Source organism: Octopus bimaculoides, chromosome 4 (assembly GCF_046866305.1).
Source record: "Octopus bimaculoides isolate indiv1 chromosome 4, ASM4686630v1, whole genome shotgun sequence".
In the NCBI taxonomy this organism is placed as follows: Eukaryota; Metazoa; Mollusca; class Cephalopoda; order Octopoda; family Octopodidae; genus Octopus; species Octopus bimaculoides.
This window is the reverse complement of record NC_142931.1, coordinates 102995482-103010255: the sequence shown is the minus strand read 5'-3', so window position 1 is coordinate 103010255 and position 14774 is coordinate 102995482. Positions and strand designations below refer to the sequence as shown.

The window sequence follows — 14774 nt, the reverse complement described above, 5'->3', positions numbered from 1 at the left end:
TACTTGCTGCCTAGAAAAGAAAGAGCAAAAACTTCATATATATATCTATATCTATATAATGTATGACTTCATAATCAAGGCTCCAATGAAGCTATAAGGTGTTATTCAGGCATTCAGCATTGAGTCCACTGCATCTTATAGTAGAAACAGCTATAAGCTAATGAGGTTCCTTTGTCATCCCTCTCTCTTATTACCACTCAACACTCAGCCAACACTTCATTCTCAAACATACATATATTGAGTTCTACACCAGGCTGTTGGTCTTGCAATGCCTAAGCAACACGCACATATATATATATATATATTTATTTACATATACACATGACAAGCTACCAATTCTACTCACAAACTATTGCTCAGCCTAAGGTTACAGCAAAAGATGGTTGACCATGCAATAGGATTGAACCCAGAACAGTATGAAGTTCTAAAGTGAGCGTTTTAACCACATGGCCATGCCTGTACCTAACATATACATAATAAAAAATAATATGATGAATATGTGTGAACTGAGGGAACTTTATATAGTGATTAGACCTGTTGGAAACAGCTGCTAAACCACTCTTAAATCATACCCTACTGTCTTAAAACAGGGAGGGGACAGTGGAAAATATAATCCCCAATATAGCTGTTTGAAGAAAAAGGCAGGCTGGTAGTGAGCTGGAAAGCTTTTGATCATAAATCTGCTTGACCAGGGGTAACATGTAGCTAATACATAAGCATATCTAAAGGATATATTTTCATAAGGTCAACAGGAAATATTATAGCTTTAGTATTTAGTTAATATCCTAGTATCACATATTGGATGACACCAACATTAAGTGTTGGACATTGAAGAAAAATGCGAAAACCTAACAGGTGAGGACATCGAAAGTTTAGTAACCACACTAAAAACCCTATTATATATAATGACCACCTCATTGTCTATAAATTACCTATTTCAACAATACTGACTAATATAGAGAACTTGCTAAAAATAACAACAGTAATCACTACTTTTCCAGAAAAAAGCCTGTTAACTGTGTCAGATTATCACCTATGTGTTTGACTTCCATTATAATACTATTCACATGTTTTACAGAAATATTAAATTGAGCCCAGAAGGATGAAAGGCAAAGTTGACTTTGAACTTGGAACAGAGAGGGCTAAACTCTACTGCACTTCATTCTAGAACTAAAAGATTCTCCATCATTAAATTATAAGATTGCGATAAACTGTAAAAGAGAAGGAAATGTGTGGCAATAGAAATAATCATGTTCAGGATTCTATATTATTTTTCTCAACCATTAAAAAGAAATTTAATATACTAGCTAAGTATTTATTAAAAATTTTGGCACAAGGCCAGCAATTTCGGGGAGGGGCTAAGTCAGTTACATTGACTTCAGTGGCATATGAACCCAGAATGTCAAGATGGATGAAATATCGCTAAGCATTTTACCGTGTGCTAACAATTCTGCCAGCTCGCCACTCTATGCTAGCTAAATATTAATAATAAAAGAAAATCAGCAACTTAGTTATGTTACATAGGCATAAATGTTGGGGGTACTTCTTATCCGACATAATTTCTACAGATCACTTAAACATGTTAATGAATTAATTAGTTGAGAGAGAGACATGCTATTAAGAACTACCACAAAATAATTCAACTCAGACAATTATCTTATCTAGACCACTATGTATGTATAACAAACAAGCATAACCACATATACTTTACATAATCTTATTTAAACCAAAATACACACACACATTACTGTTCTACAGACTAATCATGCCTGTGTTATTGCCACCAGCCACCCACCCTCATCTCAGGATTACCCCTAGAAATGAATAATGAAATGCAAAGCAGTCTGAACTAAGTACACACTAAAAATGTACTGTACGTAAGTATGGAGTTCTCTTTCATTTGTCTTTCAATCTATTTTGAAAGTGGAAATAATTGCAAACGAAATCCCATGACCTGTCTAACTTGTCTGAAGAAGTGGCAGTACATTGTGGAAACTTCAGAGTAACAGGCCAATGGTACACACACACACACACATATTCATCTGCTGGTGTTAAAAAAAGAGGAGGAAAGCACTCAATACCATGGTTGAGTATAATTACACAATTCAGTTGATCCATTGTCCAGTACTCCGGAGGATCTCCAATACCTAGTTGACTCAATGAACAGAATAAGCTGTATAAGTTATGTGATGAACCAGATAGGCATCTGTGAAACTCCACAGTAACAGACAACTAGATTAGATGAATTAAATAATATATATTGCTTAGAATATATATTATACAAAATTATGGTGTGTGGTGTAATGTAGAGCCAGGCTCAGTTTGGATACACACAAATGTAAGTTTAATTCAAGTGAAACCAAAACCAATGCAATAACCTCTGACCCTCAGCAGTATCAATGTTCAATTTTTGGCCAACAGTTAAAGCAGTTACCTTCCTGTTTTTTACTTCAATCTTTCTCTCCCATTATTCAAAATGTAATGTTTCCACAAGAACATCAATACACACACAAGTATATTTTTGAGAGAGAGAGAGAGACAGACAGTATTCATGCCCTATGCAAGTCCACCAAGGTTGGTGAGATTGAATGTGATAAAATATTTACACATGTAAAGAGAAAACTAGAAACTGCTTCAAATGAATGAGAAAGGAGATACAATATAGAAGATAGACATATTCTTAAAAATTTAATAGAAACCCACTTAACTAAATGAGTATTAAGGATGAGTGGAATACAACATAGAAAGAAGAATTTTAGCAGAAATAATACGAGTAGGAATTTCAACCAAAATATAAGGAGAAAAATAGAAGTTTATATGTTAATAGCTACGAGAAGTAGTGAAATATTTGGTGAAGTAACCCAGTAGTTCTTTCAAGGGGCACCAATAGAAACATATAACAACAAAAGAATGGATGATGAGATTAAGAGGTAAGCATCCCTATATTTCTGCAGACTTAACTTCACACTTTAAGCTATAGGGTTAATAGAAGCTATGTGAAAAGAGCTAGTGAGAGATGTTACATGGTTTGATTATGGACACAATTCAGTTTAAGTGGAAGTCAATACTTCAGCAAGGAGGTGGACACAACATAAACTTTGTTGGCCTGCTGTGATTATAAATGGCCGATATAAAGTGAATATACAGCAAATTGTTCTCTTTCTCTCTCTCCCTCTCTCACACTTACTCTATTATATTTAATCTATTTTTTTTTAAATGAAGACTGCATTGTTCTTTTTTTGTGTCTTTTTACAGGTGGGGAGTAGAAAATTTGAGAGAATGATAAAAAGATGGAAGTTTCATTAATGTTATGTAGGAGTAAGTGATGGGAATAATGAGTTATAGAAGCAATATAGTAACTAATGTTCAAGATGAGATATATATATATATGTATATATATATGGAACTTCCTTTCAACAATAAGAAAAACTAAATTGGCACTGAGACACACATTTAGGTTATATATGCAAATATCTATCTATGCCTGTACATACAGACATACATATATGTGTGTGTGTGTGAAATGAGGAAATCCTGTCACATCTTTTTTTTCAATAGACGAAAACTGAGGTCTATACATATATCTCTAGCCAACTCTCTCTTTTGGAGGGACACAAGAGTTGAGTGCAGTGAGATAAAATATTTATAAGTTTAATTGTTTGTACTGCATCATTCCTTCCTGGAGTAGAACATCAGAAAGAAATGTAAACAATAAGAAAAAAAAAATACATAAATAAATAAATAAACATCCATTCTGCTCTTCTTTCTCTGACAAGAAACTATGGGAGAATACAACCAACAAGAAACCTAACAATCAACTCAAAACTGAAACACCACAAAAATGATATGTTAAAACTACTTCGATAAAGGATCAACAAACATGAAGACAATCCAATGAAGGAGCCGCTACATGGTCACTCAAACCTGCCAGAAATAGCAGCCAAATCTCCCTCAAACCACAGTCTGCTAAACAAGAAACAGACACATTGGGCAATGTTGTCCTCTAAACACTGTCTGGATAAGACAGAATGGACATGTCTGCTAATTCAGGGCTGACCTGGGCCTAAACAACAACAATACAAAAAGGGACACAAACTATAGTAATACATTGAAACATCTGTTACATAGATATAAAAACAATTAAAATCTCACTCAGCCATATATCTACACACGCACACACACAAAATATTCAAAATATAAAGTGAAGAGGAAGCTAAACTCTGCTGAGATTAAACATCTTAATAGTATCAGTGGCCAGGGAAAAATACATAGATTAACAGAAATAACTCAGAGGGGACAAAGCTGAGGAGAAGTCAAAAATTCTCAAAGACTGCACATGGTGGTAGTGCTGGCATGTGATCTATAGACAACTTTAACAATAATAATCACCTTTATCATGTCTGCCAGCATGCATACAACTTTTACAACTGGAACCACCACCACCACCACCAGTTAGAGTAGGTTATCATGTACATGTCAGTCAAAGAGTGTATGATATTAAGTGACTGTATACGTTTGAGGGGGGGAAAACACCATTAAAAAGCATTAAATTTTCAAGAAATGTATTGTATGTATATGTATGTGCGTGCGTGTGTATGCACATATATACATACATACATACACACGTCTAAGTGTCTGTATGTGTACATCAGTCATTAAAATAAATTATAAAGTCTTGTAATTGTAAAATTTGAAGAAAACAAAGAAACAACACAAAAACAGAAGTTATTTCAAAAGAAAGGAGGCCAAAAAATGTCAAGAATAGAAAAAGAAAAGAAATTAAACTAAAAGCACGATACATTGATCTCAAGTTAAAATGTTTTCTCAACAAGGATTACAAAGAGGAAAAAAAAGAAACAGGGGAGAGGGCTGGTGTTGGACCTGGAGTTTGTTACTTAAACGGAATGAGGTGAGGTCAGGTGGAGGGGAGGACAAGAAAAGATCATCCAAGACCAAATAATATAGCTCAAAGATGAATAATGCAAGATTAGGAAAAAGAAACCCACAAAAATGATCAAACAAAAAAAAAAAAAATTTAGATAACTATTTAAAAAATAATGTCTAAAATCTTACAATTTGAATTTTGTACAAATTTTGGTCACTATATATATATATGAAATACCACTTTAGTTTTTTTTTTTCTTTCTTATGTTAATAAAATTTTTTTTTTTGCTTTGGTTTCTGATTTGTTTCCATATTTTTCTTTTTTTCTGCTATGATTTATATTTTTTTTTATGGCAGGCTATTTAACAGAAAAAGCCAAGTTCATTTTTTTTTTGCTGTAGTTTTTTCATTTGTCTTATATATTTTTGTTAAATGCCAAATGGTATGCATATAATATATGTGTATGTGTATACATACATACATAACATACATAATACATACATATAATATATATATATATATACACACACAGACACACACACATATATACACACAAACAGTATATATATTTTAAAACATTGTTAAGGGTGGCAGACTTTGAACTTTACTACATACACACATAGATATGTGTGCATGCATGTGTGTGTGTGTGTGTGTGTGCATGCATATATATATATATATACACATACATACATACATACATACACACACACACACACACACATATATGGTGGAAACCAAATTTTAGATCCAAACAATAGGGAAACATTTTTCTCAAACAAATGAACCGAATTGATCTCCATTATGTTTTAAAAATCTGTTCAGAGAAATGACATCATGATGAGCTCAACATACTTTACCATCGTTGGGAAAATCAAAAAAATCAAATGAAGAATTTAGACAGAGGTGAATAGTAAGGGGGGGGGGGGGGTGCAGGACAATTTCAGCTCACTCATGATTTTTTTGATGTACAATTAATATGAATTCCAATGATTGAACTATTGTTAAAAAGGAGAACTTAAGACGAAAATATTTAAAATATACATATACATACATGTATGTATGTATATATATATATATATATATATATATATATATATATATATATATATATATATATATATATATAATATATATATATAGATGAATAGATAGATAGACAGATAGGTATAGATAAATGTATACGTAAAAATTAAATTAAAAAAAAATCAGTTTCACTATTTTCAATTTTTTTTCTTTTTTTGGAATTTTTGGAGAGTTTGCTTCAAAGAAATGGAAGATTTTTTTTCTTTTGCTTTTGTTAAAAAACAAAAAAAAAGAGACATTGCTGCCGATAAAGCCATCTACCAGTTTCCACCATAAGAATCCTGATACCATTGTGCATCATTGCCCGTGTAACCAGATCCAGTACCATAATTGGACTGGTCTAGTGGCTGCTGAGCAATAGGCTGAGCTCCCCAATTATCTGATACCACTCTTCGCTTTGACTGGCCTTGGCTAAAGTCCGTACCAGCTTTCCGCTTGCCTCCTCGGACCGCTTTCTGTGTTGCACTACCTCCACCTCGTGCTCCACGAGCAGGTACACCACCTCGACCTGCACGGTTGCTCCCTCTGGTTCCTCTGCCCACAGGGATGCCACCCCTTGCTGCACGGAAGGGAGGAGCACCACGCCCTCGAACAGGCTGAAAATTAGAAAAAGAGAAAAAGGAAAATTTATCGAGAAAAACAGTTTTAAATAAGAGAATGTATTTTAATTTTAATAAATTCTGTTCTTGATGCTTCAAAAAAAAAAAAAAAAAAAAAAAAAAAAAAAAAAAATCCCAACTAATTAAATAACTACCTTCTTCCTCATCACAAGAACCACATCATCGCAAAACACAAACGAACAACTAACTAAAGTAATGAAGCAGAGATAGAGAATAAATCCTATTATACTGAGAGTGATTAATTTCCTCTCTTTGGAAATATAGCTGTTAGGAGTGTGAGTTTATGGTGAATTGAATCACATTAAGCAAAGGAATGATGTTTAAATCAGGACAGACAATAAGCTTTCACTTACAGGTGGTGGCAGTGCTCCACCTCTTCCACGACCTCGAAGTGGTCCAGGAGGTGGTGGAGGAGCATATGCTCCGTAATAATCATATTCTTCAGGATATGGGTAATAGTCATCATAGTAAGGATCTGTAGGTAAATAAACAAAATGCATTAGAAAAACATCAGTGTTTCAACGTGGAAGTGGTTTTAATTAAGTCAAATGAATAATTAAGTAGACACTAAAATATTTTTAGATGAATTTCGTGACAAAAGAAACAGAAAGTGCTGAGGGAAAACACCATTAAACAGCACCCAGAGAAAATCAATAATAAAGTGAGCAATTTCTTACACACTCACAGATAAAAAGACAATATTCTGTTTCCAATTATGTAGCGAAGTAAAACCAGCCAAGCAATGTTATTTTTAAATATATCGACCATGTAGCACACGACCAAATAAGATACCTGTTTATTTTAATTTTAAGACAACACACAGTTTCTTTAATCTCTAATGTAAACTGCTTGGAATATTCACGTGCGAATTAAACCGAAATGGATTTCAGACACAAACTATTTCCACATATACACACATGCAGCAAACCAACAAGGTAACTTTAATGAAGTTAGTTAACTTGCTAGAAATAGCAGTTAAGTGTCCCTCAAATCATGCCCTACCATATTAAGAAAAAATGAAGAACACATTGGATAATTTAATCATTGGTTTCACCAAGTCTGAAAGAAGACAGTAGTCACAGCTAGAATGTTTTTGATTATAGATCTGCTGGTTAAACCTGGCTTTTAGCTAAACAACAACACTCACAAATAAATATATCATGCAAACAAACATATGCGTGCAAGTACTCACCATAACCACCCCTGGCAGGAGGAGGGGGTGGGGGAGGTGGTCGCCTCATGCCACGTCCAGAAAGTGGTGGAGGAGGAGGTGGTGGCATGCGTCCTGGTGGCATGCACCAGTAGTCGTCATATCTACAGTAAATAAACACGAGATGCATAACAACAACATATGAAGAAGAACTGTTAACATTTTTCACTCCAATGCTCTCAAATAAGTTTTAAACTTAACATGAAATAAAAGGAAAATAAATTGGATGCAATAAAAACCACAGCAAATACTCTAATTTCCATGAGATGGTAGCAATACTTCATTAAAACTTCACCCTGTATTACTCCATAACTGGACATTTTCATGTAAGATTAGAAATGAATAACACCACTTATATGATGGTGATATTTATGACTACCACACCATATTATGATGAAGAGGCACAATAACAAACCTATAAATATATCTATTTCTGCTTTATTTGTTTCAGTCACTGGTCTGTGGCCTTGCCTTGAAGGGTTGACCTCAGTACTTATTGCTGAAACACTAAGTTACAGGGATATAAACAAACACTCATTGTCAAGTAGTGATAGTGGTGAATAAACATGAAGACACACTCACACAGATATGTACAGGTATATGCGTGCAATAGGTTTCTTTCAGTTTCTGTCAATCAAATCCACTCACAAGTCTTTGCTGGCCAGGGGCTATAGTAGAAGGCACTTGACCAAGATGTCACACAGTGGGACAGAACTTGAAACCACGTTTGGGAAGTGAACTTTTTCACTCCAGAGCCATGTCTACATTTACTTATTCACTCTATCACCTTTGTACTGCACCAGTTATTCATTATGACTACACCAGACTGATATATATGCTTTTTACATGGCATCAGTACTGACAGGGTCGCCAAGTACCTTGCCAGACAAAAACCCCCTCAATTGGGAAGGAGAGGGCTTTGTGCCAGTTGACGAGAGATCAACTCATTAGCATTTAAACCAGCCACATCTGGCCAAAATCTACCTGTTTTATGTTCCAACTGGCCAGATCCAGCCTCTCAAATCTACCCTACAATGTCATTGTAAAAATAAACAATAATATCATTGAAATCTTGAAGCTGCAAAATAATGCATAATTAATTCATAACAATATGAACAAATAAGGATTACATTTTACAGAATAAGCTGAATGTTAAATGGTTAAAGATATACAGGAACAAGGATATGTGTTTTGCTGAAAAGTAGATACATGGATATTCCAGTTGGAAAAGAAAGGCAAATGAGTTAGAGAGCAGGTGAGTCAGAGTGTAATAACAAAGAGAACAATAGTGAGAAATGGTAGTAGAGATGTGTCTGGACATTGGGGGTAGTGAGAATAAGTAAGGTGATACAGAGATTTGGAATGGGTAAATGGGCAGAGTAGAGGTCATCATCAGGAGTGAAAAATAGGAAAGGTGGGGTGGGGGCGATAGACATTCAAGGGCATTGAGGGTGATAGCAGATAAGATGTTAACCACACACTGGAGAGAAGACATAGAAAGGAGGTGATTCGTGGAGACAGCAGGCAGGCAGGGGAAAATAATGAGAAATGGAAGTGGTTTGGGGTGGGGCAAGGAAAATAACTGAGAAAGCTAGTGGGGTGGAGTGATGTAAGTGCCTATTCTGCTCTCAGGTAATAGAGAAGTGATGGGTATTAGGGGATGAAATGAGGAGGGAAATGGTTGATGAGGCAGAGAGGATGCAGGTGGGAATGGGAGAGAGCCCTTCACAGACAAGCATTACCAAGGTGGTTTTAGGATATCAATTCTGCTCCAGTCGATGGGTTTTCATGCGTACAGCAAGGCACTAGATCTCTCAATCCTTTGTCATTTCCTTCACAAGGCTCAGTGTTTTGAGATCAGCCTTCAATACCTCTTGCACTACGTGATCAGCACTTCTGTATTCAACTGCGCACGTCCATATGCATCACATGACCAAACCAGTGCAGTTTTCTCTGTTGTACATTGCATCTAATGACTCTTGTGCCTAACTTTTCTCTTTGTTGCTCATGTACACTGATATTGCTCATCAAAGGGAGCATACTAACTTCATTCCTCTAGTCTTTACATGTCCTCTGCATCAGGGCACATGTCTCACTACCACATAGCACTGAGATTATTGCATGCAAATTAATCAAAGATTATACTGAGATAAGCCAAATATAGAGGATGCTGGAAGAAAATACACACATGAACATATAAAAACTTTCAATATACTGTTTTTAGGTTACTCCAATCTTCAATAAACCCATATGCAATAATCTTATGGAAACTTTATATACCTACGCTTATATTTCATATTAAATATTACCCTTAAACTGATCCTATTTAAATTTGAATATGTGTGCATTCAACCCGACCCCATATAGGATTATATAGAGGGCGCATGGCCTCGTGGTTAGGGTGTTGCACTCACAATCGCTAGATTGTGGTTTCAATTCCTAGATTGGGTGGTGCATTGTGTTCCTGAGCAAAACACTTCATCTCACGTTGCTCTGTGATCACTTCAACACCTAGTGTGTGGTACACCATGCACCTGTTCAGACAATGTCAATTTGATGGAGAGAATGAAATAATGTGCAGCATGCATATTTGATCACTAGAAACAAACCATTTATGCAGGTCATTCAGCAAAAGCCGAACACACACACATCATACATATATACAAGATTCTTTCAGTTTTTATCTACCATATATATATATATATTACTAGCAGAAATACCCGGCTTTGCCTGGGTTAAAGAGAATATTGAAATCTAAAAATGCCGTCTAGACTACGCAACCCTCAACTGTTAGTAGCTACGATACCATATTTCTACATTAATAACTCTCCAATCCATGCCAGCATGGAACATAGACATTAAGTGGAATGCCAGTCTCTCATCTAGGAGGGCCTTGAAATCAATGTTACCAACTGGGGACTATGTGTGTTGTAGTGATAATAAAAAGACCCAAAGGAGGTCTGCAACGAAATAATTTTACTCAACACTTTGCAAGTGAATCAGTGGAGGCAAAGATGCGTCTCATTTACTTGACAATTTATGCACCACATTGCAGAAATCACAATGAAAGTATATCTGAAAGGGTAGTCTTACACTGTTGTACCGTTGAATTACAAATAATGCTCATCTGTTATGTTCGGGTTAAAATTTCATCAACATCAAAAATATATGAATTTTCATGGGAGTTATGGCCGTTATACATAGAATATAATTTCCAAATTTCATAAAGATCCGTTCAGTACTTTTGACGTAGTTTTGGATAAGAAAACAAATGACTAATGTGTGTGTTTGTGTGCATGTGTTTGTGTATGATGGGTGTATATATGTATAGATATCTGTAAGCATGTATATATATGTACATATTACATGTACATCTATATATATATATATATATATATATATATATATATATAGATGCACCATTTTGAGCGTGGCCGTTGCCAGTACCGCCTGACTGGCTCCCGTAGGATTTTCGAGCGAGATCGTTGCCAGTGCCCCTGGACTGGCTTGTGCGGGTGGCACATAAAAGACACCATTTCGAGCGTGGCCGTTTTCGTGCGGGTGACACGTAAAAGCACCCACTACACTCTCTGAGTGGTTGGCGTTAGGAAGGGCATCCAGCTGTAGAAACTCTGCCAAATTAGACTGGAGCCTGGTGTTGCCATCCGGTTTCACCAGTCCTCAGTCAAATCGTCCAACCCATGCTAGCATGGAAAGCGGACGTTAAACGATGATGATGATGATGATATATACATCTACACATGTGTATACATATACATGTATGCATATAGATCTATATCTATATATATATATCTATGCATATATGTGTACATATACATGTATATGTATACATATACATCTCTTTCTCTCTCTCTGAAAGTATCTGTCATTACAGTATCGAAATGTGATTGTTTCAGTTAGTGGAATAACGTGTACATATACATCTATATGTATACATATACATCTCTCTCTATCTCTGAAAGTATCTGTCATTACAGTATCGAAATGTGATTGTTTCAGTTAGTAGAATAGTTTCATTTTTAAAGTGAAAGTATTTGACATGAGTGTTTTTGTTTCACTTTTGACACGTAATACTTAAATAGTGGAGGAGATATTATGTTGCTGTGGGCTCGAACTCTGCAAGAATTAAAAATTTTATTTGACTAAAACACAACTGGAACCCTAAGTAAGGCATCTGTAAAATTTGAATGAAATTGGTTGCGTAGTTCTCGAGTTTTAGGGATTCACACAGACAGACAGACAAACAGACACACATTCTCATTTTTATATATATAGATTATCATTTTAACATCAACTTTACCATGCTCGCAAGGGTTGGATGGAGTTTACTGAGGCTCATTTTCTACATCCGGATGTCCTATGTGCTACCAACTGTCACCTGTTTCCAAGCAAGGCAATATTTCTCAATGGCAAGACATGTTCTTGCAGAATACTGGAGATGAAAAGTGCTGCTAGTATGACAGTGACAATCATTTCATAACTATCATGCAATGTCAAGACTAGGAGGCACGAAATATACAATCACACACCATACAACAAGATTCTTTCAATTTCTATCTAACAAGTCCAGTCATAAGGCTTTTGGTCAGCTTGGAGCCATAATAAAAGACACTTGCCCAAGGTGCCACGCAGTGAAACTGAATCAGGAAGCAAACTTCTTACCACACTTGCACCTATAATACCAATGTACATGTGTATATATCCTTTGATATTATTTGATAATACAAATGTAAAGGAGGCCAGCAAAAATCAACAACTGTACCTTCTTTTACTCTTTGTCATCAGATTGCAGCCATGCTAGGGCACTGCCTTGAAAGGTTTGATCACACACATTGACCCCAGTACTTATTTTTTGTCTTTAAAGCATTGGTACTTATTCTATCGGTCTCTTATGCCAAACTACTATTACAGAGACATAAACAAACCAATACCAGCTGTCAAGCATTGCTGGAGGACAGATACACACATATGCAATGGGCTTCTTTCAGTTTCTGTTAACCAAATCCACTCACAAGGCTTTGGTTGACCCAGGGCTATAGTAGAAGACACATGCCCAAGGTGTCACACAGTGAGACTGACTCCAGAACCATGAGGGAATAAACTTGACAGAGATATACAGGCAGTGTATATAAATATGTCTTATCTTACCCTGGGTACATGGCAACAGGACCTCTACGATCCTGTTCTCGTTTGCGCTGTTCCTTTTTCCTGTTTTCCGTGGGAGGCTTTGCTAATGATACTTCTATCTCCATACCACCAATTTTCTAAAAGAGACAAAAATTAAACAAAGACACAGGGAACAAATACAACAACAAAACAGTTTTCTAGTTTAATAGCGAATATATGAAAGATAAAAAAACAGGACAAACATGTGAAATACAATGCTACTTACTTGATTATTCAGAGATTCAAGAGCTTTTAAAGCATCTTCCCGTTCTTCAAAGTGGATGAAACCATAGTCTTTTATTTTTTTAGCTCGTTCTAGTTTACCAAAATATCCAAATTTTTCTTTTAAAAGTTCTTCTGTAACATCTGAGGTAAGATTTCTTACATACAATACCTTTACCTGGTGATGGATGGGGATAACAGACGGAAACGGAGGAAAAGGAGGGGGAAGAGGGTAGAATTAAAGGGAAAAGAAGAGAAAAGAAACAAGAGGAAATAATTAAAATCCAGATTAAAGGATGAATAGCAATATACTGAAATGGTAAAGTGTAGCAATGTCTATCTGTGACTAGAAAAATATTAGCAGATAATTAAAATAAATATATTTACAACAAGCAAGGGCATGGCTGTGTGAATATAAAGTTTGCTTTGCTAGCACATGGTCTCAAGTTCCATCTCACAGTGAAGCAACTTGGGCAAATGTTTTCTATGTTAGCTTTGGGTCACCCAATGCCTTAAGTGTAAAACTGGTAGACATAAACTCCAAGGAAGGCCATTGCACATGTGTATATATATATGTGTGTGTGTGTATAAATGTTTAGATTCTTTGCTTTGTTTGAAAAGAGTTGATTTAAAAACATTGATGTTTGTCGACATTCCTTGTCAACAAATTCTCTGCTAGCACTAAACTTCCAAAGAAGAGTGTAATAAAAGGCTCTTTGCTTGAAAAACAAGGGTTAGCAGCGAGAAAGACATTCAAGTGCAAAATAAAATCTTAACAATATATATTCACTCAACTCATGTTAGCATGACAAAATAGATGGTAACATCATCATCATTTAAGGTCCACTTTCCATGCTGGTATGGGTTGGACGGTTTGACAGAAGCTGGTGAGCAAGAGAACTATGTTAAGCTCTACTGTTTGCTTTGGTATGGTTTCCATGGCTGGATTCCTTTCTAATTCTAACCACTTTACAGAGTGTACTGGGTGCTTTTTATGTGAAGTCAGCACCAGCAAAGTCACTAACTAACTTACAATTGAGGAAGAAGTAGTATTGGAAAAAGTGGGTGTTAAGGTGTTCAATTCTTGCCATACCCTTTTTGCTGTATTTTAGATGAAACCCACTTCCTAGACTTTGCCATTTACACTTTCACAGCTGAGTACTTAGTAGTAAGAAAGACATCCAAATATAAAAAAAAAACATTCTATTTTTGTTATGCCCAGCATTTGTCTGAATAAAGTCAGTTTATAGGTTTGTATTAGACTATTCACAGCATTTCTGCTGATAAAAATGACAAAAGATAGTAACTGAGAGTGAGGGAATAAACAAGTCTCACTGTTTATACAGACAGTGTCCTTTGGTTGTAGTCCACTGTAAAAGCCAGTCTGGGCTGTTCATTGTTTGATAGAGTGGGGTTAATACCTTTCTTGCAAACGGATAGAGTTGGCATCAGGAAGAGCATCCAGTTGTAGAAACTTGGACCCAATAAAATCTCAGCTAACCCATGAAAGCATGGAAAAGTGGACATACATATACACAATGACTTCCACACTTGCAGTTTATCAA

The 14774-nt window shown here is 35.6% G+C and overlaps 1 protein-coding gene across 4 annotated transcripts in view; it reads right to left on the bottom strand.

Moving 5' to 3' along the window:
• Nucleotides 1-6083: 6083 nt before the first annotated feature.
• The window catches only part of LOC106878788 (heterogeneous nuclear ribonucleoprotein R), a 52023-nt gene continuing 43332 nt past the window's right edge, over nucleotides 6084-14774 (bottom strand). For all 4 annotated transcript variants that reach the window (XM_089351119.1, XM_089351117.1, XM_089351120.1 and 1 more), the window contains 5 exons: nucleotides 13214-13387; nucleotides 12970-13085; nucleotides 7783-7904; nucleotides 6944-7065; nucleotides 6084-6566 (listed from right to left, as the gene is read on the bottom strand). In XM_089351119.1, coding sequence (XP_089207245.1) covers nucleotides 6228-6566; nucleotides 6944-7065; nucleotides 7783-7904; nucleotides 12970-13085; nucleotides 13214-13387 — 873 coding nt within the window. In that variant the 3' untranslated portion in view covers nucleotides 6084-6227. The remainder of the gene's footprint in view (nucleotides 6567-6943; nucleotides 7066-7782; nucleotides 7905-12969; nucleotides 13086-13213; nucleotides 13388-14774) is intronic.